We start from the raw sequence: 23,365 nt of genomic DNA, 5'->3' as shown, positions 1-23,365 counted from the left end.
ACCGACATCATAACCACAATCTCATTCTGTACAAGTCTTACCTGTTCTTAGAAGACAATTTCCTTTGATAAGCAAGAAAATGAAAGGAAACGAAAAGTGACATAGAAAGTCCATGGCATCAAACAGAGGAAGGTGAGCCCCTCACTCCTGCTCAGTCATCTTTGCGCGATCTCTCCGCTTTATAACATCTGGGTGGCTCAAAGTGAACCAGCAAGGGGGGGGGGGGAGAGAAACTAACAGCCACCCCCATGCACTCCCAGCATCTGCAACCACAAAGACTCATGCTTGCAGTGAGATAACTCCAGATGCTAAAAATAACCAGCTGACTGCAATTCCCACTGTATGTAGCTGGGCAGAAAGGCTTCATTTTCCCCAAGCATGCTTCTTTCTCCATTGCAATGTTGAAAGTCAAACTTCGGGCAAACATGTCCACAAAGGCCTGCATGGTAACCTCTCCTACAAAATACGAAGGAAAAACTTTTGCGAGAACACAGCCCCAATTGATTTTTCACATATGATTTCATCAGAGCCCTCAATACAAGAGAAACGGCTAGATGAGATGTGGGAGATTTGTGCCTGGCATTTGCCTCAATGTCAACCTCACTATTCCTGAATGCTCTTGCAGGCGATAATAAGCAGGGCTACTCAAACTACAAGAGGGATAGGAGAGAAAAACAATGCATAGGGTTACTAGTGAAGATCAAAATAAGCACAACATCAAATATGTCCTCTTACATGCAATGAAGGAACAACTGCAGAACCTGGACTAGTGAACAATGTTATCCATTTCTTTTTGAAAGCTATCTTTTTAAACAGCAGAGAAAGCAGCCAGATCAAGTGTTGCACAAGTGAAGAACTACCGATTACCTTACCAAACCCTGTGCCTACAAAACTGTCTGTTAAAATAACAGTAATGTCAGGATAAAGAGTTAGGGGCGAACTTGCAGCTGGACTGTGTGTACATAACTCTTGGTATGCCTGCCGTTTGCAACAGCATAATATTCCTTCACCTCACTGGGGGAAGTGGCTTGATGACTCCTCCTCCAAGAAGTTTTCAGAGAGATAGCTGTGCTAGTCTGAAGCAGCATGAAAAGGAAAAGGGAAGCTGACTGAAAGAAGGCATCTAGCAGCACGCTTAAACCTGTTTTATTTTAGCAGGAGCTTTTGTGGATTTTCATCCACTTCTTCAGATGAACTGATGGAACTAACTCCTCCAAGAAGTACCTGGCAGCACAGATAGTTCTTCCTTCTGCACCAATCTATGGTCCAATGTGGTCCATAGCTCACTTCAAGATGCTGATCTTGATGGGTTAAGGAAGGAACAGAAATAACTGCTTATACTGGATTCTTGACCTTGATCTTTCCAGCTCAATACAATGAACTCTGACCTGAAGGATCATTCCAGACCTGAGATGAGGAGATAGATTTTCCAGTCCTATTACCTTAGGAGGGAGAATTTTAACAGGAGATCACACTCGGGTCTTACTTCTTTCATATCTCCATGATCTCCCTAACACAACCATAGCAACAGCAAGAATTGCAAACCTCATATTCAGTATAAGCCCATCATGTCTTCAGCAAATGAGAACAATCACTCATCCCAGATAAAAAGGAGTTGTTACAAAATCTACAGGTATAAGGAATTGGGGAAGGGGTGATTCTTCACAGATTCTTCACTGGTTGAGTATCCCTTAGACAGAATTCACACATTTTAAATACTTCAAATCCAAAACTGTCCACATCTGTCAAAGGTACTTTGATTGTGCTTTTATTACATGGCAGGAGGTTGGACTAGATGGCCCACATGGTCCCTTCCAACTCTATTATTCTATGAATGGCTGACAAAGTGACATCTTTGTTTTCTGATGGTTCGGTGTACACCAACATGCAGAAAATTATTCTAAAATATTGTATACAATTCCCATCAGGCTATGTGTAATAAGGTGTCTACAAAACATACATGCTGTTTGTGCTTAGATTTGAGTCCTTGCTCCAAAATACCTCATCATGTACGTATATGAAAATGCAGGTATTCCAAAATCCAAACCCCCAAATACCTCTAGTAACAAGCAATTCAGATAAGGGATGCTCAACTTGGATTGCCGCTTTGCTTGATGAAAATCGGGAATTGCTACATGTTTTTCTTTAACCGCATTAAAAAGTATATACAAGCTACAACACAAATTCTTTGTCATGACATAAAATCAAAAAAGGATTGTGTGCTGATTTTTCCCCTTCTTCAGTACTATAGTCTACTCACTCACTGCCCTACATTTCTTTACAGAGAATTAATTTCCTCGGGGTGATTCAGCTCTGACTATACTACCATGAATCTGGCAGAGCACACTGAAAACCTCTATCAGCGACACCCCCTTCCTACTTTTGCTTATTGAGAGACAAAGAACACAACTTGAATTTGTAAAAGAATAGATTCAAATCAATAGGTGGTATGGTGTTTGCATCTCTTTTGAAAGCAGGACAACACTAGAACACAGGTATAAATGTTTCATCTGAAACACTCTGAGAGCCAAGGGCAGATGGTTGACCCACCAAAACAGACCAAGGATTCACTAACATCTTCCTTCCAACACAAGACACCAAGATGAAAAGAAGAAATGTAACTTCCTTTAGATGCAGAGTGGATTTAAATCAGAATTTTTTATGGTAAAGAAACAAACTGAATAAGCGTAGTGATGGAAATTCACAGCAGATATTTCCCACAGAAGGCAAAAAGATATTGTGTGATAACCTAGGAAAACCCAGATGATCCGAATAAAACACAAAGGTTTTGCAGGACATCTGTGCCTTTTTCATCTTGGGAGTCCCATATGAGGCAGCTGCTTTGACTGCAATAAAAGGACCTATCCTCATGAGTTAACGTGCCAAAGAATAACATTTAAGCGGTAGATCTGGGTGCTTCCACACTAACAGATCAACTGGCAAGACGAACCCACCTTGAACTAGAGTTCTCCTTAATCAAAAGAACTGCTCAAAGCTTTCATGAAAAGCACATCTAGGAGCTAGAATGGGCTTCTTTGAAAGCACTGTGCTAGAGCTGTGACAAAAAAGCTATTGCGGAGTTAACAACCCAGCCTGCTGATTCACATATGTGGCTGGGGCACTTTCACAAATAGTTTATCCTTTGTGTTGTCGAAGGCTTTCATGGCCAGAATCACAGGGTTGTTGTATGTCTTTCGGGCTGTGTGGCCATGTTCCAGAAGCATTCTCTCCTGACGTTTCGCCCACATCTATGGCAGGCATCCTCAGAGGTTGTGAGGTATGGATACCTCACAACCTCTGAGGATGCCTGCCATAGATGTGGGCGAAACGTCAGGAGAGAATGCTTCTGGAACATGGCCACACAGCCCGAAAGACATACAACAACCCAGTTTATCCTTTGCTCTTAATGCATGCAACAAAAGTTATTTCTGTGGAAGGTTTTCTAAGAAAATGAAGTATTCAGATCAGCGATTGCATCTAAACATTAGCTTCAAAGTACTATATGCAGTATTAAAAATTGGCCCACAAATGTTGTCTGTAATAAAATGGAATTTCATCGTACTTTATGGGTTATATAGAAATTATTTATAAATGCAAACTGCCCACCCAGAAAACCAATAACAGAATGTTCTGGGGAGAGGAGAAGGAAGCGGGCAGCTAAACACTGTGACTTTCCTTTTCCTGGAAAGATCCTGAGTGGTATGAACCTCTAAGGCAGAAGTCTCCCAAAAGATGTCCACCTTCTCCAAAATCCAAATGAGATGACTTGTTGAAAAAGCACTGGGATCCTGCCCCTATGAACACCGCACATGGCTGCAAGCCATCATAGTTTCCTGATGATCTTGCCAGGGAACACATTCTTAAAACTATCAGGTTAAAATGGGACATGTATTAAAACTGCGTTTTATTGGTTTGAAAGCATTCCATTATGACTCTGCCAAAAGTGTTCTGTAAGCTCTTTACATTAAATCTGACATTTTCCTACCACTACAAGTTGAGTAATGAATTCCTCATATACACAGCATGAACTCACCCTGCTACAGAGAGAAGCACACAAACACTGTACCCATGAGTAGAGGAAGCAAACCTAATCCCAAGCGTCGGTGGCAGTGCTCAGACTCTCTCATAAAACCTGTCACCATCACAAATCAATCCTCTGGGAGTACGCCATTTCAATAATGGGGGTGGGAATCTGGTTTTCTTTACAAAGCATCATTACAGCATCTTGAAAGTAGAATTGTTCTAAACACATAAATATGTTCAGGCATGGCACAAAAGAATGGCACATGTTACAAATGTTCCCTGGTGAGTCGGAACATGACTCTGGAGAAGGTGCTCACTTCTGGTTTGATGACTATTCTCTCCTTTGACCATAGCTGGGAGGATAAGAACTGTAAGGAAGCCAGCCAGATCTCCAAAGATGTTTCCTTTGAGATGGCTTAGGCATACCTACCTATCCCTATAAAAGCTACTGGCCTAATCTACAAGATTTCTGCAATAATCAGGCATCCTTTGCTTTTGCTATGCCTTTCATAACCAGGACTACGGCCTGACAGACCAAGTTGCAAAGTTTAGAGATGGGTCCCAAAACAAAGGTTGACAACTTACAAAAAACAAGGACAACAAGAAAACACCACCACATATATATGACAAAAATATGCCATAATAAGTTTTATTTTATACATCTGCAAGGGCCAGGAAGTAAACAAACATAGCCCTTGCCCACCACTCAACTTTCATTTTCAGTGGATACTTAAATGACAACAATGAAGAAGACAATTGCAGCTCCCCTAAGAAAAAAGCAAGAACCAAAGTGCAAAGAAAGTGGCTGCCCTACTAGCAGCATGTATTTGGGCACTATGCAGCCAAGTTTAAAACCAGAGATGAAAAAGGGTGAGCACATAAAATGAATCATTAATATGTTAAAAAATTTAATCCAATTATGTTTAGGCAGAAAAGAGCACATTTCACTATTAAGTTATTTTTAAACAAGCATTTATAATTTATGTTAACCGTACTGCAGTAAAAACCTTACCAGAAGCAGGACAAAAAATCCCAATCAAGACTGTATTCCTCTCCCATCCGCACTCTTTGCCCATGTTGAGAGCTTCACAAGTAATGAAACAGACAGCATTTTTGAAAACCCAATTTCTCATCCACTCCACCCAAAACCTAGCTATTGTTTCCCATTCCCCACTTCCTTCCCTACCTTCACTTTCTGATTCCCACCCAGGACTCAACAAAAGCCCCAGAATGAAAGAGTTTCAAAACTTAAAGGTAAAATAAATAATCAGACACACATGCAAATATGAACTCTTAACTGGATTTGTAATCTCCACTTGGATGGAGTCGGATATGTTTGCAATTACTGCACTGAAATCCTTCTATCCCACATATTTGTGGGAACATAATACATACAGGTTGAGTCTCTCTGCTCTGAAGCGCTGTGGACCAGAAGTGTTTGGGGCTTTTGTTTACACACAGAATTCACTAACACCTTATTACATATGTAGCTGGAATACCACTTTTATGCACAGCATTTACAGTAATGTTGTGCCTGAAACAAAGTTTGCATCATTGAAACATCAGAAAGCAAGGGGATCACTACCTCAGCTATCCCATATGGAGAATGTCAGATTTCTGTAGAAGGGATACTAGACCCGTATTTATAAATAAAGTCTCTCCTGAACTCTGCTCTACCACCACCACCCACTTCGTTTATTTATTTGCTACATTTATATCCCGCCCTTCTCACCTCGAAGGGGACTCATCATCCCCTCTTCTTCCCACTTAGGACCCCATAAGATCCCTAGAGATGCCCTCCCCTGACATTACTATCATTACCATCATCCCCTCTTCTTCCCACTTAGGACCCCATGAGATCCCTAGAGAGGCTCTCCCCTGACATAACTATCATTACCATCATCCCCTCTTCTTCCCACTTAGGACCCCATGAGATCCCTAGAGAGGCTCTCCCCTGACATAACTATCATTACCATCATCCCCTCTTCTTCCCACTTAGGACCCCATGAGATCCCTAGAGAGGCTCTCCCCTGACATAACTATCATTACCATCATCCCCTCTTCTTCCCACTTAGGACCCCATGAGATCCCTAGAGAGGCTCTCCCCTGACATAACTATCATTACCATCATCCCCTCTTCTTCCCACTTAGGACCCCATGAGATCCCTAGAGAGGCTCTCCCCTGACATGAGTATCACCATCATCATCATCAACCCTTTCTTCCCACTAAGGACCCCATCCCACTCACTCAGGTGGGTTTAAGACACATCCTTAGAGTGTCTTCACTGACATGAGTATCATCATCATCATCACCCCCTTCTTCCCACTCACTCAGGGGGGGTTCAAGACCCAAAGAAGCTCTCTCCCAAACTCTGCCTGCCCCCTTTCCCCCTTGACCTCACTTCCTCCCCAGTCTTGGAGGGGACACTCTCCTTCCCCCCCCCCCCCCCCCCAATCACAGGCATGCTGTACTCCTATTCCTTACTGAACTGTCCCGCAAAGAGTGCTCCCCTCTCTTGCCTTGGAGGGAGGTCACTTGAGGGGCTCCAGTGCCTCTCCCTGCAGGGAATTCAAGACATCTCCCATCTCCTTCCCTGAGAGGAGGCAATGCCGGCGCCTCCTGAAGCCACCAAAGCAACTCTCTTCCTTCCTGGCTGCCTTTGCCACCTGGCAGTTCCCTTCCCCGCCGCGAGGGGGGGCCCGCCTGCCTCTTTTCCCGCCTCCCCCTTTTCTTATTTGCCTTCCTCCTCCTCCTTCTCTCTTCACCTTCTTCCCATCCGCTCGACTGTTCTTCATATACCTGAGTTGTGAGGAGGGGGCGGCGAAGACCTCTCTCCGTCCCAGCCGGGCCGGACTTCTTCCCCCTCAGTTTCTTTTCCGCTGCTTTTCCTTCCCTTCAGGGCTCTTTGCTGTGGTGTTTTGGTCAGGACCCCCCTCCTCCCCTCGCCGCGCATGCGCACACCTCCCTCGCCTCTTCTTCCCTCAGCAAAAACACTCAAGGGGGAGGGGGGCAGAGAGGGAGAGGGAGAGAGACAGTTTCCTCACAGCGCCCAACTACCTCTCGGCTTCCTCCTCCTTCATCGGACGCGGGAAAAGTTCTCCTCCGCCGCCGTCCAGGCCCCGGCGACGGTCCGGGCAAAGCCAAGCGGCGACGAGGCGTCCGACCCGCACTAAGACCCACCCCGCTTCTCCTTCGCCCTGAGGTGCGGTTCCTGCTTCTTTCCCAGGCGCGGCCAGCGAAACCGCGCTCGACGGCCTCGGCGCTCGACTCGCCCGCCTTCGAGGTCGGCCTCAAGGAGTTTGACGGCACTTGGCCCCGCCCCCATCTAGCCGTATTAGGAGAAAAGGGGGCGGGGTTAATCTCGCGGGGGCGGGCCAATGAAGCAACAAGCTCGACTCCCGCCTTCAAGACCAAGCTGAGGAGATCGACGCTTCCTGGCCACGCCCCTGCCGAACCTAATAAGGAGAAAAGGGGCGGGGGCGGGCCTAGGTGGGCGGGCCAATGACTCCCGCTTTCCAATGGGAGGCGGGGAAGCTTCGGCCCCGCCCCCGCGAAGGCGGAAGTGATCGAGGTCAAGGGACTGATTGCACAATCTCGGCTGAGTTTCTCATTGATGCTGGGACCTTTGGGTTGCTGTGAGGGCCCTTCCCCACAGCCCTAGATCCCAGAAGATCAAGGCAGAAAATCCCACAAGATTTGCTTGGAACTGGGTTATCTGAGTCCACACTGCCATATATCCCAGTTCAAATCAGATAATGTGGGGTTTTCTGCCTTGATGTTCTGGGTTATATGACTGTGTGGAAGGCCCTTAGTCTTTCGGGCTGTCTGGCCTTGTTCCAGAAGCATTCTCTCCTGACGTTTCACTTACATCTATGGCAGGCATCCTCAGAGGCTGTGAGGTCTGTTGGAAACGAGGTCAGTGGAGTTAATATATCTGTGGAATAATGTCCAAGGTGGGAGAAAGAAATAACTTTCCTCTGTTGGAAGCAAGTGTGAATGTTGCAATTAATCACCTTGATTAGCATTGAATGGCCTTGCAGCCTGAAAGTCTGGCTGTTTTCCTAATTGCCTAATGATGTCCTAATTGCTGTATGATTTTAACTTGTATGTTTCTGTTGTATTGGAAACCGCCCCGAGTCCATTGAGAAGATAGGGCGGTATATAAATAAAGTTTTATTATTATATTATTATTATATTTCCAACAGACCTCACAATCTCTGAGGATGCCTGCCACAGATGTGGGCGAGACATCAGGAGAGAAAGCTTCTAGAACATGGCCATACAACCCGAAAGACTCACAGCAACCCAGGGCCCTTCCACACAGCCCTGTATCCCAGAATATCAAGGCAGAAAATCCCACAATTTTAACTGCTTTTAACTGGGTTATCTGAGTCCACATTCAGATAATGTGGAATTTTGGTTAAGATCGCCCATCCCCATCATAATCATAATTATATTCCTTGACCTTTTATATTGGTCGCACTTCTCCTGGTTACTTGACATTGGCTCAGGGCTCCTCTCATCCCAGATTGACTTCAAACGAACTTGTAGCACTTTATCTATGTTTTGAATTCGCAACTTATAGTGTGCATTTTGCTGATCTACTATTACAGCCTCACTGCTTTTAATTCTATGTTTTTAATAAGTGTTTTTTTAAATGTTCTGGTTAATGTGTAAATGCTACTACTGGTGCATGTTATTGTTTGTTGATGTATTGTATATTGTTATTGTTTTGTATCTGATATTTCTGTGAGCCGCCCCGAGTCCCCTTTCGGGGGAGATGGAGGCGGGATACAAATAAACTTATTATTATTGTATGACAGCAAACAAGATAGATATGCTGGATTTCGTATCACAAAATCACAAGTTGAACACTTCCCAAGTGTCTAGGACACTTATTATTATTATTATTTTCTGCCATGATATTCTGAGATATAGGGCTGTGTGGGTTATCTGAGTCCACATTGCCATTTATTCCAGTTCAAAGTAGAAAATGTGGGATTTTATTCAGCTGTGTGGAAAGGGCCCAAAACTGAACGCGGAAACACTTTACGAAGCGTGTGGGTCTAATATTGAAGAGTCTATGTTCAAGGCGCTAGGAGAGGGGCGGCACTTGTGCTTTCCGCCTACGGGAGGCGCTGCTGTCCAAAACTAGTGGTGAAAACGAGCGCGGGTAAAGGAGCGCGAAGGCTTCCCGGAGCGCATGCGCATGACGAGGAGGGGGGGGGAGAGAGATCCGGAAGCGCCTCGTGCGCCTGCGCGAGGGAGCTGAGGCGCTTCTGGGCTCGCTGTGAGGCGAAGGAGAAAAAGAGCGGGTCGAGGAGGAGGCGGAGGAGGAGGAGGGCTCGGCTCTTGTTTTCCCTCGCTGCGGCCATGAGCGTCGCGGCCTTGGTTTCCCCCGCCTTGCCCTCGCCTGGGCCGCCGCCTCCTCCGACCGCAACCGTTGCTACGACCACGGCGCTTCCCGCCGGGACAGGCCCGGCCGCCGCCGAGAGCTATGAGGAGGAAGACCTGGACAGCCCCCTCGACGAAGAGGATGGCGAACGGAGCGGACGGGCGCGGGACTCCGACGAGGGTGAGTCTGGAGCGGCTTCTCAGCCGGCTTGCTCAGGGCGCATCCACACTCGAGACCTAACGCGGTTTCGTGCCGCTCCAAGTCCACGCTGCCATATATCCCAGCGTCGATCATGTGGGATTTTATTCAACTGTCTGGAAAGGGCCTAAAACAGACCCCCCCTTCTACACTGCCATATAATCCAGATGCTCAAAGCAAATACAATAGAGTCTCACTTATCCAACGTTCTGGATTATCCAACGCATTTTTGTTGTCGATGTTTTCAATACATCGTGATATTTTGTTGCTAAATTCGTAAATACAGTAATTACTACATAGCATTACTGTGTATTGAACTACTTTTTCTGTCAAATTTGTTGTATAACATGATGTTTTGGTGCTTAACTTGTAAAATCATAACCTAATAGGCTTTTCCTTAATCTCTCCTTATTATCCAACATATTCGCTTATCCAACATTCTGCCGGCCAGTTTATGCTGGCTAAGTGAGACTCTACTGTAATTCCCATTATCTGCTTTGAACTGGGTTATATGAGGCCCCTTCTATACTGCCCTATATGCCAGGATCTGATCCCAGACTTGCTGTTTTTCCCAAATTTTCTGGCATTGCGGACTCATATAATCGAGTTAAAAAACAGAAAAGCTGGGATCACATCCCACGATATAGGGCGGTGTGGAAGGGCCCTAAGTCTACACTGCCATATAATCCAGTTCAAAGCAGAGAATCTGGATTTTCTACGGCAGTGTAGATGGGGCCTCAAAGTGCCTCTCAGTTAAACCAATACAGTTGAAAACCTAAAAATATATACAGTAGGGTCTCACTTATCCAAGCTAAACGGACCGGCAGAACCTTGGATAAGCGATAGCTTGGATATCTTGGAAAATAAGGAGGGATTAAGGAAAAGCCTATTAAACATCAAATTAGGTTATAATTTTACAAATTAAGCACCAAAACATCATGTTATACAACAAATTTGACAGAAAAGTAGTTCAATACGCAGTCATGTTATCTTGTAATTACTGTATTTACGAATTTAGCACCAAAATATCACAATATATTGAAAATATTGACTACAAAAATGCATTGGATAATCCAGAACCTTGGATAAGCGAGACTCTACTGTACTAACATTAAAATGGAATTGAATGTGAACAAGATTAAAAATAAACAGTTCAAACTATGTTGTTGTTGTAGTAGTAGATGTCGCATAACTGCCACCTCTGGTTGCTTGAGAGTTTTTTTTTCCGCTCTTAGTTGACGGTTGCTCGAGGGTTCTGGTTGCTTGAGTTCCGTTAACTGAAAAGCTATTACTATTTTTTGTAAAATCTTAACCGAAGCAACGAGGGATAGGTTCGTGGGAGTAATCCTGGGATTTGTGGTTTGAGAAGGCACCAGCAGTCGCAAGGCCTTGCCAAACTACATCTCCCATTCTTCCCTGGCAGTGAGCTTTAAAACAGTATTTATTTGACAGTGTGAGGGAGAGTATCCCTCCTGCCGCCCACACTGCCATTCCCTTTTTCCTTTGTGCCATGTCTTCCTTGGATTGGAAGCCTCAGGGCAAGAAACTGTCGGGTTCTTGTTTTTGCAAAGCCTGGCACCATGGAAACAGATGGAGGAGATCAGGATGCTACAGGCTGAGCTTCTCTTCACCCCAAAAATGCTCCAAAATTGTCTGCTTGAGTGGCTGAGATAGCAATCCTTTTGCTTTTGGGTGGCTTGATATACACAACCTGTGCTTCATGTCCAGTGTTATTTTTTTTAAAAAAAACATTGTGCATGTGAAACATAAATGGATATTAGACTCAAAATATCTCACAAAATATGTGCAAATATTCCCAAACACCTCTGTTCCCAAACATTTCAAATAAAGGATTCTTGAGCGATTACTATAATAAATGTGACATTTCTATTGATCTGTCTCTAGGGTTTGAGTATGGAAAGAAATAGAAATCAGGACCTGGTGGTGGGTTTCAGACCAGCCTTCCCTTTATAACACTATGTAACACAATTTTTGTTCCTGGGTTATAAAGGTCATTCCTAATCGGTTCTGTCATAAAAACTTGGGAAAAGTTTATTGGGAAAAGTTTACTTTGTTTATTGGGAAAAGTTTACTTTGTTTTCACTGTACATCTTGCAGCACATTTTGCTATAGTCTTTCAATGAATATCTCATAGAGTCTCAATCAATTCAACATAATTTGTGGCAGCCACAAACACGAAGTTTCTGGAGTATAGCAGCTCCTTTCAAAATAAGTACCGCACAATTAAACAGGAATAACACTTTCAGACCAGGAACAGAACATTTTTCAAAATTTGCTGCAAATAGATTTAGTTTCTTTACAATGGTAAAACAGGTTCCCAGATCTGTTGTCATTCAAGTAGGTGTATGGACAAAAGTCTACTGGTTGCTTGTACTCTGATACAATTGTGATGCTCCTGTTGTTCAGATACAGAAGATGCGAGTGAAACAGATCTGGCAAAGCACGATGAGGAGGATTATGTCGAAATGAAGGAACAGTAAGTATTATTTCCCCTTTTGTGCATTTACTGTATTTCTTAGTAATTGAGCATATTAATTGGAACTGAATGTAAATTGAATATTTTTGAGTCTCTTCCTTTAATACCTGTTCTTTTTGTAGGATGTATCAGGATAAATTGGCATCTCTCAAGAGGCAGCTACAGCAACTACAAGAAGGTATTGTTATGGTTATTTAGTAATGCGCTCATATTCTGCCTTATTTCTAGTACTGAGAGTCAAGGTGGCTCACAAGATATTAAATCAAATGCAAATTAAACTAGAAGACATAAGTAGAAACACATTGATGTTATTTTAAGATATACGTTTATAGAATTAAAATAATTGCGGGTCTCTTAATTAGGGTTTAACACCCGTAGTATGATTGTGCAGACATTGTGGGCGAACGAGGAAAGGATATGAAGTTTTGTCATTTGTCTTTACTAGGTACTTTGCAGGAATATCAGAAAAGATTGAAGAAGCTGGACCAGCAGTACAAAGAGAGGATACGCAATGCAGGTTAGTGAGGTGCATTTCTGATGGCTTGGTTGAGAGGGATTTTTTTAAACGTAGTTCAATAAGGGAAGTCATACATGTGTGAGCCTTTTTCAGCCCCAGGTTGTTTTGGTTTTTTGTGTGACATTCTTGTCCTAATCAGGTTTAAACAGTTCTCCAGTTGTTGAACTACAAATCCCAGCAGCCCTAGCTAGTTGTGAAGGATGCCACAAGTTGGCCCTCCAACATCTCGAAAGCTGCAGCATTCTTTTCTAGTTGAGAGAGTACCACAGGGCCCTACGGCATCTTAATACTAATTCTATATAGTGCCATGGTCTATTTATTGTGATCCTAATTACATTGCCTATGCAAGTAAAAGTCTGCAGCTATCAATACATTCCTTCTAAGGTAGTTACTCTGGGGTTTTAGTGAACTGTTTACATATTCCTTTGAATGAATGTTACTTGGTCTCTTTTCTTTCAGAGCTTTTTCTCCAGTTGGAAGTAAGTGTGTGTCTTTTTTCCTTTTCTATTTCTGTTTTATTTTTGTTCTTATTGGCAAAGTCTGTGCATTGGGTTGGATCCACACTTAGTGCTCCTTAAGATTAGACTAATGGATTTCTGCAGAATCAATCTTAGATGTGACTAAGTCTGGATTCATCCCTCTGTTGCAGAAATTTTGAATGGGTTTGCTGTTCTTAAGATCGCTGTCATTGCCTTTGTGGATCACTCCATATTTTCTTTTGGGCCCGTATCAGACAGAGCAGGTGGAACGGAACTACATCAAGGAAAAGAAGGCAGCCGTGAAAGAGTTTGAAGATAAAAAAATTGAGCTGAAGGAAAACCTGATTGCCGAATTGGAAGAGAAGAAAAAAATGATCGAAAGTGAGAAGTTAACCATGGAGCTCACAGGAGGTGAGTAAAAAGGCAAGCCCGTTTTGTCTACATCAGTGGTAGAGTGCAACCTTTTGCATCTCGAAGATCCTGTGTCCCTAATTATGTTTATTAAGATGTGAATCATGGATTTTGATAGACCAACGCCCCCCAATGTGATAAGGTGGTGATTGTGACTGTCCTTGATCCTGTTCTCATTCTGAACCTTTAGTTATAGTCCATAGAGTCTATTTGAGACTATTTATTAAACTTTAGCACATACCTGACTCTCAGGGTGCATCTAATGCTCTTTGACAGCCTTTCTCTCCTGTCTGCCTTCACTCAGATTCCATGGAAGTGAAGCCTATTATGACAAGGAAATTGAGACGGCGGCCCAACGATCCTGTTCCCATCCCCGACAAAAGGAGAAAGCCTGCCCCTGATATCCTTTGAGCAGCAACTTGTTGTGCTGGAGTTTTGGGGATGCTTAAGCGGCTGAAGGGGAAAAGGAAGGGGCCTGAGGCCAGGAATGGTGGGAGTTGAAGTCCAAAACACCTGGAGGGAAGGACCAGGTTTGTCCATGCCTGAGCTTAAAGCTCTTTAGCACTTGTCCTGCTTACTGTAAGGCAGCAGTGCTTTGAAGGGCTTCACCTCTGGATCTTTATTATATTATTATTATTATTATTATTATTATTATTATTATTATTATTATTATTATTAGGGCTGCTCGCAGTGCTTAGTAAAACAGTCGTAGCAAGATTGCACAGAACAATGTTAAAGCCTTAAAATGTACCAAATACAAGCATTGAAGTAAGCCTGGCGGAGAAGAGGTTGTGGAGTCACGTATTTTATTTCAAAGCTATGGGCCCTTAATTTGTATTACCTCAGCTGAATTATTTATTAACAGATGAGCAGATAATGGAGGATTTGAGGACCCTTAATAAGGTAAGTGTATTAAGCATAAATGCTTTAGGGTAGGGGCTCCCAGGTGTTGGACTGCAGCTCCCATTAGCCTAACTAGTATTGAGGGATCATTGGAGCTGCAGTTTAATAACACCTGCGGAACTACAACTTGCCAGCCTCTGATTTACTATGGCAGGAAAAAAGACAGATGAACTCCCTTCTCTGACCACATGGTGGTACTAACCAACCAACCAACTTTTGTCTTGCTGGGTGGATGGAGAAAAGCTTCCAGAGGACAGCCTGACTAGCTTGAGAACATTCAGGGGCCCCACTGCTTTTTCATTCCCATCCCAAGAATAGTGCAAAAGAGCCACATTTGGAGAGAACCTCTTGCATACTTCTCTTTTCCTGTTCCCCAAGGAAAGCATCTATTAAAAACTGTAGGAACACATGTCTGGTGGTGGTGATGAAAAATCCTGAAAGCTGTTGCTTAAGCTAGTAGACTGACTAACTTAGTATAACTATGAAATTAATATATCTAAATACTTGTAGCTACAAGTGAATTTTCTCTTAGTTTGCCACAGTATATTTTATTATATACATGGTCACTCAAGTCAGTTTTCTGGTTCTTTTTTTTGTAGCTCAAATCACCTAAAAGACCAGGTAAGTGTCTGTTGACACAGTTTTTTTTTTTACATCTGTAGCATTCAGAAGAACTTAGGGCCCTTCCAGATAAGGCCCTATATCCCAGGGTCTGATCCTAGGTTTTCTGTTTATCCCAGATTATCTGGCAGTGTGGACTCATATAATCAAGTTTAAAGCAGAAAACCTGGGATCAGTTCCTGGGACATAGGGTCTGTCTGGAAGGATCCATAGATAAAACCATAGCTGATTTGATAGGTTACCAGCATTGCTTGCCAGTGGTCCCAGGTTATCCCTGGCTGCTCTAGTTTTTGTTTTTAATTTGTATCTCATCCTCATTTTATTTTAGCTGTGAGGAACCTAGAGGCATGCCATTGTGTGGGAAGGACTTTCTCTCTGAATTCTAGAGAGGCGCTACTAGTTGAAGCAACGTGCGTGTGAGTGTGTTGAAGGCAGCTCACACCATAAATTCCAACATTAAGACAAACCTATCATATTAAACCATCAACCAGATTATGAATTCAGTTTGTAAAAATAGGCACTTTGGGCTAGATAAGACAAATAGCCTTAAGCTGGTGCGATGCAGCTTCTCTGTTTCTAAATCCACAGGTTGTATTAGACAAGGATTTATAGTCTTTAAGAGGTAATAGCAACTGAAAGCGCTGTTGAAGAAAGAATTAAACTGTTCAGATCATAACTATCGGATCGCCATTTCAGAGTAGATTGCTTCAAATGCTTGCAAAACGACTCCCATGTATATAAACCATGGAAGGCAATAGTTTAGAACCCATGCTTTGCATTGGAGGGGTCCTGCTTTCAATCCCGGCGAGCTTCCGTCAGTTGGTAGGCAATATAGGACTAAAGGGCCTAATGTCCTGACTGCACAGGTCTGTGCCACTTGGACCAAAGTTTAGCAGAGGTTCTCTGCTTACAAAGCTGCCTGCTCTGTCCTCGGCTGGAGAAGAAGCCACAGTCCCTGGGTTTAGCCCACGTTGAAGGTGGCTGTGTAGGTGTTAAGCTGTGTATAGAGATCACTCTTCTATTCCAGCATCTCCTTCGTCACCAGAACACCTGCCGGCAACCCCTGCGGAGTCCCCGGCCCAGCGCTTTGAGGCAAGGATAGAAGATGGCAAACTGTACTATGACAAAAGATGGTAAGGCCAGAGGGAATAATATTCTGAGATGATCTGTGTGCCTGTCCAAAGGCTGTTAATGCCTTAAAAGAACCACAGTCCAAATTGGAGACAAGAGATGGTGGGTTTTCACTCAGATGCAGTCTATAAATCATCTATAGGTCCACGGCAAAGTGCTTATTTTGCACACCACAACATATTTCCACTTCTTGAGGCGCTAGAGAGCCACTGCCACAGTTTCTCCCCCTTTAGACGTCTGTTTGTGTTGTACTTCAACTCCCAGAAGCCTCTGCCAGTTTGGAATGAGGCATTCTGGGAGCTGAAGTCCAAAGCATCTGAAAGACTTAAGGACTGAGAACCATTGCTGGCATGTCATTTTTAGTTTTCTGCCACAAGATGGCAGAATGCAATCATATGTTATTTTTCTAGCAAGAAAAAGCTGCTTCTCTAGCCTGTGAAACCCACCCTGGCAGTGGAAGGGGCTTCAAAGCCTTGTGATGTCCTGCCACCCCCCACTGGAGAACGAAACTCTTAATGGGATACCTCCCATTGCAACTGTTGGGTGGATTTAATGCAGTGTCTCTGCCTTGGTCCTTTCGCTTCATCTTTCCTCCCTCTCCCATCCTTTTCGGTCAACGCTTCCCTCGAGATTCCTATTTTTCTTATCACTCCTGAAAATGCCTCCGCAAAGTAGTTAATATTTTAAAATAACTCAGGAGCGTGGGAGGACAACGTTTAAGTGCCTAATAAGATCTCTGCACTATGAGGTACCAAAAATGAAACCTTGCTGAGGGTTGAACACTTTTCTTCCCCTCAGCTCCTCCTGAAGGGAAGCACATCAAGGGCTATTATTCTCAAAGTACAAATGTAAAGTTTCATAACAGGAACCCTCTGTCTCTTTAATCGCATTTGACAGAGCTTGTCCTGGCAGGAAGACATAACGTCAGTTGTTATTATTATTATTATTATTATTATTATTATTAAACTTTATTTGTACCCTGCTAGCATCTCCCGAAGGACTCGATGCGGCTTACAAAGGCCAAGGCCTCAGCACACAATATAACAATACAAAACAAAGGCAAATTAAAAGGAAATAAAACAGTATAAACCACAAGCAATAACAATACGCTAAAACACAATAGAACTGGGCCGGGCCAGAGTAATGGGTACAAGATTAAAAGTGCTGATGGTGACAGGTGATATATAAGGCTTATAGGGCAAGTGCAGATGATGATCCGATGATCAGTTGAGGTGGCTTCTCTGTCAGTCCATTTATAAAATAACACCTTGTTTGATACCCAACAATTTTGCTTACAACATTTGGGCAAGGAGAGAATGAGTAATAGATAGAAGATGTAGTACATGTACAGTCCTTCTGCATGTGCCATTTTTACATCTGTGGGTATGATTATTCAAGGATTTGGTTAAATTGTTCTCTCTAGCAATCTCTAGATCTAGGCACAATTAATAATAATAACAATAATAATAACAATAATATCTTTATTTTTGTACCCCGTCTCCATCTCCCCGAAGGGATGCGGGGCGGCTTACATGGGGACAAGATCAATTGAACACATCACAGCCATAAAATCAAGAATGTTTCAGTTTAAACAACTTTGATAGCTAGCTTCACCAAAAATTTGAAAAATCTTGGCATACTGGTAGAAGAAGAGAGCTGAGGACGACCAGAGTCTGCTAAAGTTACTTATTTTGGACTTTCAGATCCAGTACATTTTGGCTAATTGGTTGGGGATTCTGGGAGCGGCAATCCAAATAAGTCTATTTCCTAAGTTCTGGGCACAATTTTGCATCGTACACAAAAGATAATACAAAGCAGAGCCATGGCAGGAATTCTGTTCTCTGGAGGCTAGCCTACGTTCCACCTGTCTCCCTTTGTTCGCTTCCAGGTATCACAAGAGCCAGGCGATTTATCTGGAGTCCAAGGAGAACACCAAAATCAGCTGTGTCATCAGCTCTGTGGGAGCCAATGAGGTAAAGACACTCCTCCCTTTTTCTCAAAGGGTTAGAATTAGCCAAATTGGTTGTTTGTGGGCTTCGTTGGCAGATCTGAACCCCTCCAGAGCGTGGCATTGACACAGTCATGAGAAATGACCGTGGTAACACAATACCTGGGTAGAAATAACCAGAAATGATGGCAGGAGAAACACCTGCCTTCCGTCTGCACCGCAACAAGTAAAGACATTGCAAAGTTGCGCGTGGGAAAAGCAACATCGCTACTGGCAAAAATAGCAGAGAACAAGAGGGCAATTGAAAGGAAAATATTTTGCGTTGCTTGCTCAGCCTCTGAATTATGGCTGCGATACAACGTGTCTTTTCCCATTAATAACGCGACTAGTCACAGCAATGTCATTATGTGCAGTGGGGCGATTATTCAAATGAGCATGCCGGCATGTACTGAGAGATGCGTTAGAACATAACCTTAAATCAAATTTAGCAATTTCACTCTGATTAACATTAACAATAAGGGAGATAATGCGGTTAGGTGGCCGCATAATTGAAATTAAGTCCCGGCTCGTCCTTCTTGCCAGGAAGGCGCCTGAACTTGGGGCGGAGGCTTCCTTTGGAGTCAATTAGTTGACGCAGCCTGGCTTCGGAAGTTGGCTTGCCAGGAATAAGGTGCTGTGTCGTCTTCAAGATTCTTGGTTCAACCTCGGATGGTGGTGTGGAAGGAGACATTCCAATCTGCCAAAGACTGTGCCCCACATTGCATTTACACCCACATAAAACAGATCCCATATGCACAATATTATTTGTCCCTAGATGCCCATGGGTCATTCTTTATCCACCCAGAGTCTTTAAGTCCAAAGAAGAGGCAAGGACTATTTGTTCTTTCCCTTTCTGCTCCCAAAGTCTTTCCTTTTGTCTCTTTGTATTTGTTTTTTTGTGCAGATCTGGGTGCGGAAGACCAGCGACAGCACCAAGATGAGGATCTACCTTGGCCAGCTCCAGCGGGGCGCGTTTGTGATCCGCAGGCGATCGGCCGCATGACTTTTTGCCCAGGCCTCCCTCTTTTGTCAAAGACAATCAGCTCTCCTGAGGACTCCCCCGGCCCCTTCGGAGGCAGCCGTTCTGCTGCCAGCGTTATTCCAACCTGCCAGGAAGCCCACACTATGTCCTAGGACTTGGCCTGAGGCTTTAGCTGAGCCTTTCTTGCTTCCAAAGACTATTTAATAAGAGTGTATGCCTGAGTTCTCCTTCGTTTACATGGTGAAACAGGTATCCTTTTGTATCCCCAAGCCCCGTTGCTTTATGGAGATAAGACCCAATAGGCTGTTGAATAAGTGGTGGATGACTGAATGCATCACTTGTCCAATAGCCAGTGTTTTGGCATATTGAGGCCTTTGGGGACGTTGTTGGGAGGGTTTGTAAGCTCCTGCGTCATCCTGGACTCCCTCTTGATTCTGTACATGGTGAACTCAAAGAATGCCGTTTGACTGCTCTGAAGCAGGGAGCACTCCTGAGTTTTCTTGGTAGCCCTTTTTATCAGTAATGAACATGGCAGGAGTGTTTTTTCCCCTTTGACTGAGGCTTCCTGTGAAGGGCAAATCAAGGGCATATCCAGATTCTGGGCAAAGGCTTCCTTTGTTGGCATTGCACAAATGGTGGGTGTCTGTCACTTTTCCTGGGTGACAGCAGACCTCCTTGGAAAGGGCTTTTCTGTTGCCAAACAACGCATGCCTCGAGAGGCCTCCTTTTTGTGTGCCGGCCCTTAAAAACTCACCGCGTGCTAGCGAGTGAGACTCGTTCTTGATCCCAGGATTGTGCAGTGCCCAACTTTGAAGTCTTGTGCTGTTCCTGTAACCAGACGGCAGCAGTGAAGTTGCTTCCGAAATATTCTGCATCTCCCAAACTTAGCTTGTGGTGTTTTCTTGATCCCCAGCTTCAGAACAGGCCATCTTCCTGGTGGCTTCCGTTCTCCTCCCAGCCTAGTCTTCACACCGTCTCTCCTAGAACCAGATTGCTGAAGGGCTTCTGTCTGCTTGTAGGGATTATGAGGAGCCTGCCTTCCTGCTCCTTCCTTATTCAGCCTCCACCGAATGTTTCCGCCATCCTTTCATTTCCTGTTTCTTGCAGCCAGGTGGCAGCCAAGTTTCAGCATTTTGGGGTCCAGCTTCCAACCACCAAGCCAGGCTTTGGGTCTAGATGTGGCCGTTCAAACAGCCAACCTGTTTGACTCCTTTGCTTCTTCCCCACCTGTCTGTTCAAGATTCAGAAGTCAGTGACAGCTGTCCTGAAAAGGCCACTTTCGGCCCCTCCCATCAAAGTTTTGCTTGCAGGATGGGGAACCTTTGGTGCCCCAAACAATTTGGCCTACTATCATACTACTACCTATGATAATCATAATATAATGTACTATCTCCATGATTCCTTGATGTTGACCATGCTAGCGGAGACTTTTGGTAACTGAGGTTCAACATTCCCTCACAGCACCATTTCCAAGGGTTATCTGTGTGCACTTGATGTGCGGCAAAGTTATGGAGATAATTTGAAGGAAACTGGAACATGGGATGGGGAGCATTGATCTGTGTAGCTCAGTGAAGCCAAGGGCCTCATAGACATTCAGAAGCAACCCACAATAACTCATTTTCCGTGGTTTTGCTGGCACTGGAGGCAGGTGCTGAGAAAATGACAAGCTTTTGTACCGTCAAATTCCAATATGCTAGGAGGACGCAAAAAAAAAAAAGTATTGGGAGATGTGCAGCACAAACACCTTTCCCGCCATTTACTTTGTTCCAATCAGGATTGTGGAAACAGTTGCAGAGTTGGCAGGGTTTTGTGCCGTGTGGAGTAGCGGGGTTGTGTGTGCAGCATATCGACAATAGCAGCATTCGAAGCTCTCATTTGGCGGTGAGGGCCCAAACCTAACAACCTGTAAATCTGCTTCTGTTTCCGTTTTCTAGCGTGCCTGGTTTGTCTTGTTCTCCCCCCCCCCCCTTTTCAAGAAGCCTGAAATTGCATATGCTGTTATTTTTCATTTGTTTGGTTTTGTTAGCGACCTTGCGAGGTAGGTCAGGTTAAGAGAGGGCAGGCAGCTCAAAGCTACTTGTTGGGCCCTCAGGGTTGAGGGAAGATATTTAATCGTTACACTGTTTTTTTTTATGTCAGGGCTCTGTGTTTTACAGTTGGGAGAGGGGCACTGAATGTGCAATTGCCTTGTAAAATCCAGCTTCCAACAACACTTTGGTCTTTGTTTAAAAATAAAACTCGAATTTGTAGCATTCCCTGGTTGCACACTTAATGCTTGAAAGTTTATATGACTGCTGCAGAAATCTTGAATCACACAACTTTCAATGGAAAATTTTCAATACCCTTTAAAACTCTCACCTCTATATGTGGACGTGGATTATTTTATGGATTTCTGTGCCTGTGCTAATGCATTAAACTACACAGAAATATGCATTGCCTCTCTGATTGCACAGTAGACTCAGCCATGCAATTTGTACATTGCGCTGAAGCGATATTTGGTTATATTCGGTAATATAACTCAATGGATATTTACACCACGGCAAAGCAGTGTGCAATCCCGTCCCCCGTGTGTATGTTTACTCTTGTAACCCATACATAACCCATACATGAATTGTGCCTTTGCCTGTAACCCACGAGGTTTTGGGGCCGGGATTAAAAGGGCCCCTGTCCCAAGAAGCTTACAAAACAAAGGGGTAGTTAATCTGTTCATTACAGGGGATGAGCCGACGTGTGCGATGGGCCTATCTGGCATCTAACCTTGCCCAAATGGATTGATCCTGTGTCTCAAAAGAACCAGTGGGGACCTGACTTAACACTTGCTTTGGTTATTTATTAGATTTTAAACGCTTGATTCCAAAGTGAGGGAGGGAAATCGGCACAAAATAGAGTGAAAAGAAGGGAAAAGTGTAGGATGTGGACAAGAGCTCGGCACGTACATTGATAAAAGCTGACTGTTATTTCCAAAAATACATGGATGTCTACAAAATACGCAGTCATGCATAGCTGTTGCTCTCACGGTTCTGACTATTAGTGCTGCCGTCTCCCACCTTGGACTTCCTACCCTTCGCTTTGCATTATTCAGAGGACGTGGTAGCCCCCACTAGTACCACATCTAGAGGTGCAGAAGGAGCTCCACGGACAAAATGGTTGAGACGCCAGGAATGGTTAGGATGGTGAGCTTTGGCATAATGGGGGATGAGATGGCATGGATGTAAGGTTTCTAGCTGTCCCTTCTTATAAGGGATGTCTCTCATTTAAGGGCTGGAAAGTACTCATTATGTGAGATGCTCACTGTCTGCGAGTTGGAAAGTTAAGAGAGGTGTCCCTTCAAAGGAATGTCCTCGATTGGAGGGTTGGATGGAACAAGATGCTAAAAGTGCCGTATTTGTTGATGTGGATCTTTCACAAAGAAATGAGAGCATCTTGAAATTGATGGATGTGGACAATGTGTTGATTTTACAGAGGAATACACCGCTCGGCAGCCTGCCATCCATATTTTCATTTGGCAGTTCCGTCAAATGCAACTTTGTCATCAGTGGTTGCAAATCTCCAAGTGTTCCTGACTCCTCTTTGGTAAACCTGATCATGTTACATGGATGGGAAGCTGCTGTGGCACCATGTCACTTTGGGGAGCTCTGAACCTGTATCTATTGCAGGATTTCCTCACTCTCTGCTTGAGGTTTGAACCAGAAGGGCTATAATGTGAGACCTCACTGCGGATGGGGAACAGGATCAGAAAAAGAATGAAGAAGGGGATGTTAAGTTGTGGAAAGGACCCTTCCCTTACCCCAACTGGCATAGCCAATGTTCATGGACTTTGGAAGTTGGAAGGCCCAGGTTATCTCCAAGCTAAAAGTTCTCCAAAATAAGGCTGAGATGGAGAGAAGCAGCCATTGGAAAGGCTGGAAACGGTTGCTTTCAAGGCCATCATCCCAAACTGAATTTGGATGCCAGGCATCACAAAGTGGAGAGAACCGTGGCTCCAAAATGGGCACAAGCAAAACAGGCGAGACTTCTTTTGGCCCAAACTGCTGAACTTTGGAAATCCCAGTCTGGAGAACTATGGCTAAACCCTGCCTTGCGCGTGTGTACACTGAGATCAAGTCTCTTTCTAAATCCATGATTTCCTGCGGTCCTTGGTTCAGAATTGGGAGCCGAACACAGGACTGTCTAGGTTTGGTTTCTCCCCTCCTTCTCCTAATAGGATAATCCTTGGCAGC

General features: G+C 44.1%; 2 protein-coding genes across 5 annotated transcripts in view; one reads left to right on the top strand and one right to left on the bottom strand.

Annotated features, from left to right (window-relative positions):
• Nucleotides 1–7,313, bottom strand: part of taok3 (TAO kinase 3) — a 70,854-nt gene extending 63,541 nt beyond the window's left edge. Inside the window, exon 1 of one of the 3 annotated variants that reach the window (XM_062958605.1) lies at nt 7,082–7,313. The gene's annotated coding sequence lies outside the window, so the exon portion shown is untranslated. Of the gene's footprint in view, nt 1–6,823; nt 6,997–7,081 lie in introns of those variants that run through there. The other 2 variants (XM_062958609.1, XM_062958606.1) reach the window with 2 other exon arrangements.
• Nucleotides 7,314–8,361: 1,048 nt separating this feature from the next.
• On the top strand, nt 8,362–21,397 carry suds3 (SDS3 homolog, SIN3A corepressor complex component). Of its 2 annotated transcripts, none has more exons than XM_008118669.3 (12): nt 8,362–9,599; nt 12,045–12,114; nt 12,237–12,292; nt 12,560–12,631; nt 13,091–13,110; nt 13,365–13,521; nt 13,826–13,921; nt 14,363–14,424; nt 15,024–15,045; nt 16,091–16,178; nt 18,065–18,149; nt 19,068–21,397. In XM_008118669.3, exons 1-12 carry the CDS (start codon nt 9,398–9,400, stop codon nt 19,164–19,166), a joined length of 1,029 nt encoding a protein of 342 aa, XP_008116876.1. In that variant the 5' UTR covers nt 8,362–9,397; the 3' UTR covers nt 19,167–21,397. The 2 variants fall into 2 exon arrangements, with proteins under 2 accessions (XP_008116876.1, XP_008116875.1); XM_008118668.3 differs by having other exon boundaries at nt 8,366–9,599; nt 16,073–16,178.
• The last annotated feature ends 1,968 nt before the right edge of the window (nt 21,398–23,365 follow it).

The sequence above is a fragment of the Anolis carolinensis genome, chromosome X (assembly GCF_035594765.1).
Source record: "Anolis carolinensis isolate JA03-04 chromosome X, rAnoCar3.1.pri, whole genome shotgun sequence".
NCBI classification, from domain to species: domain Eukaryota; kingdom Metazoa; phylum Chordata; class Lepidosauria; order Squamata; family Dactyloidae; genus Anolis; species Anolis carolinensis.
Note: the sequence above shows the minus strand (reverse complement) of the source record. Positions and strands in the feature narration are given on the sequence as shown.

Excerpts from the sequence above, each read along its gene's own strand:
- suds3 (XM_008118668.3), top strand. The coding sequence starts at position 9,398 with ATGAGCGTCGCGGCCTTGGTTTCCCCCGCCTTGCCCTCGCCTGGGCCG. Across the intron at positions 13,111-13,364 it reads AGCTTTTTCTCCAGTTGGAA|ACAGAGCAGGTGGAACGGAA; the intron begins GTAAGTGTGTGT and ends GGCCCGTATCAG. Across the intron at positions 15,046-16,072 it reads CAAATCACCTAAAAGACCAG|CATCTCCTTCGTCACCAGAA; the intron begins GTAAGTGTCTGT and ends CTTCTATTCCAG.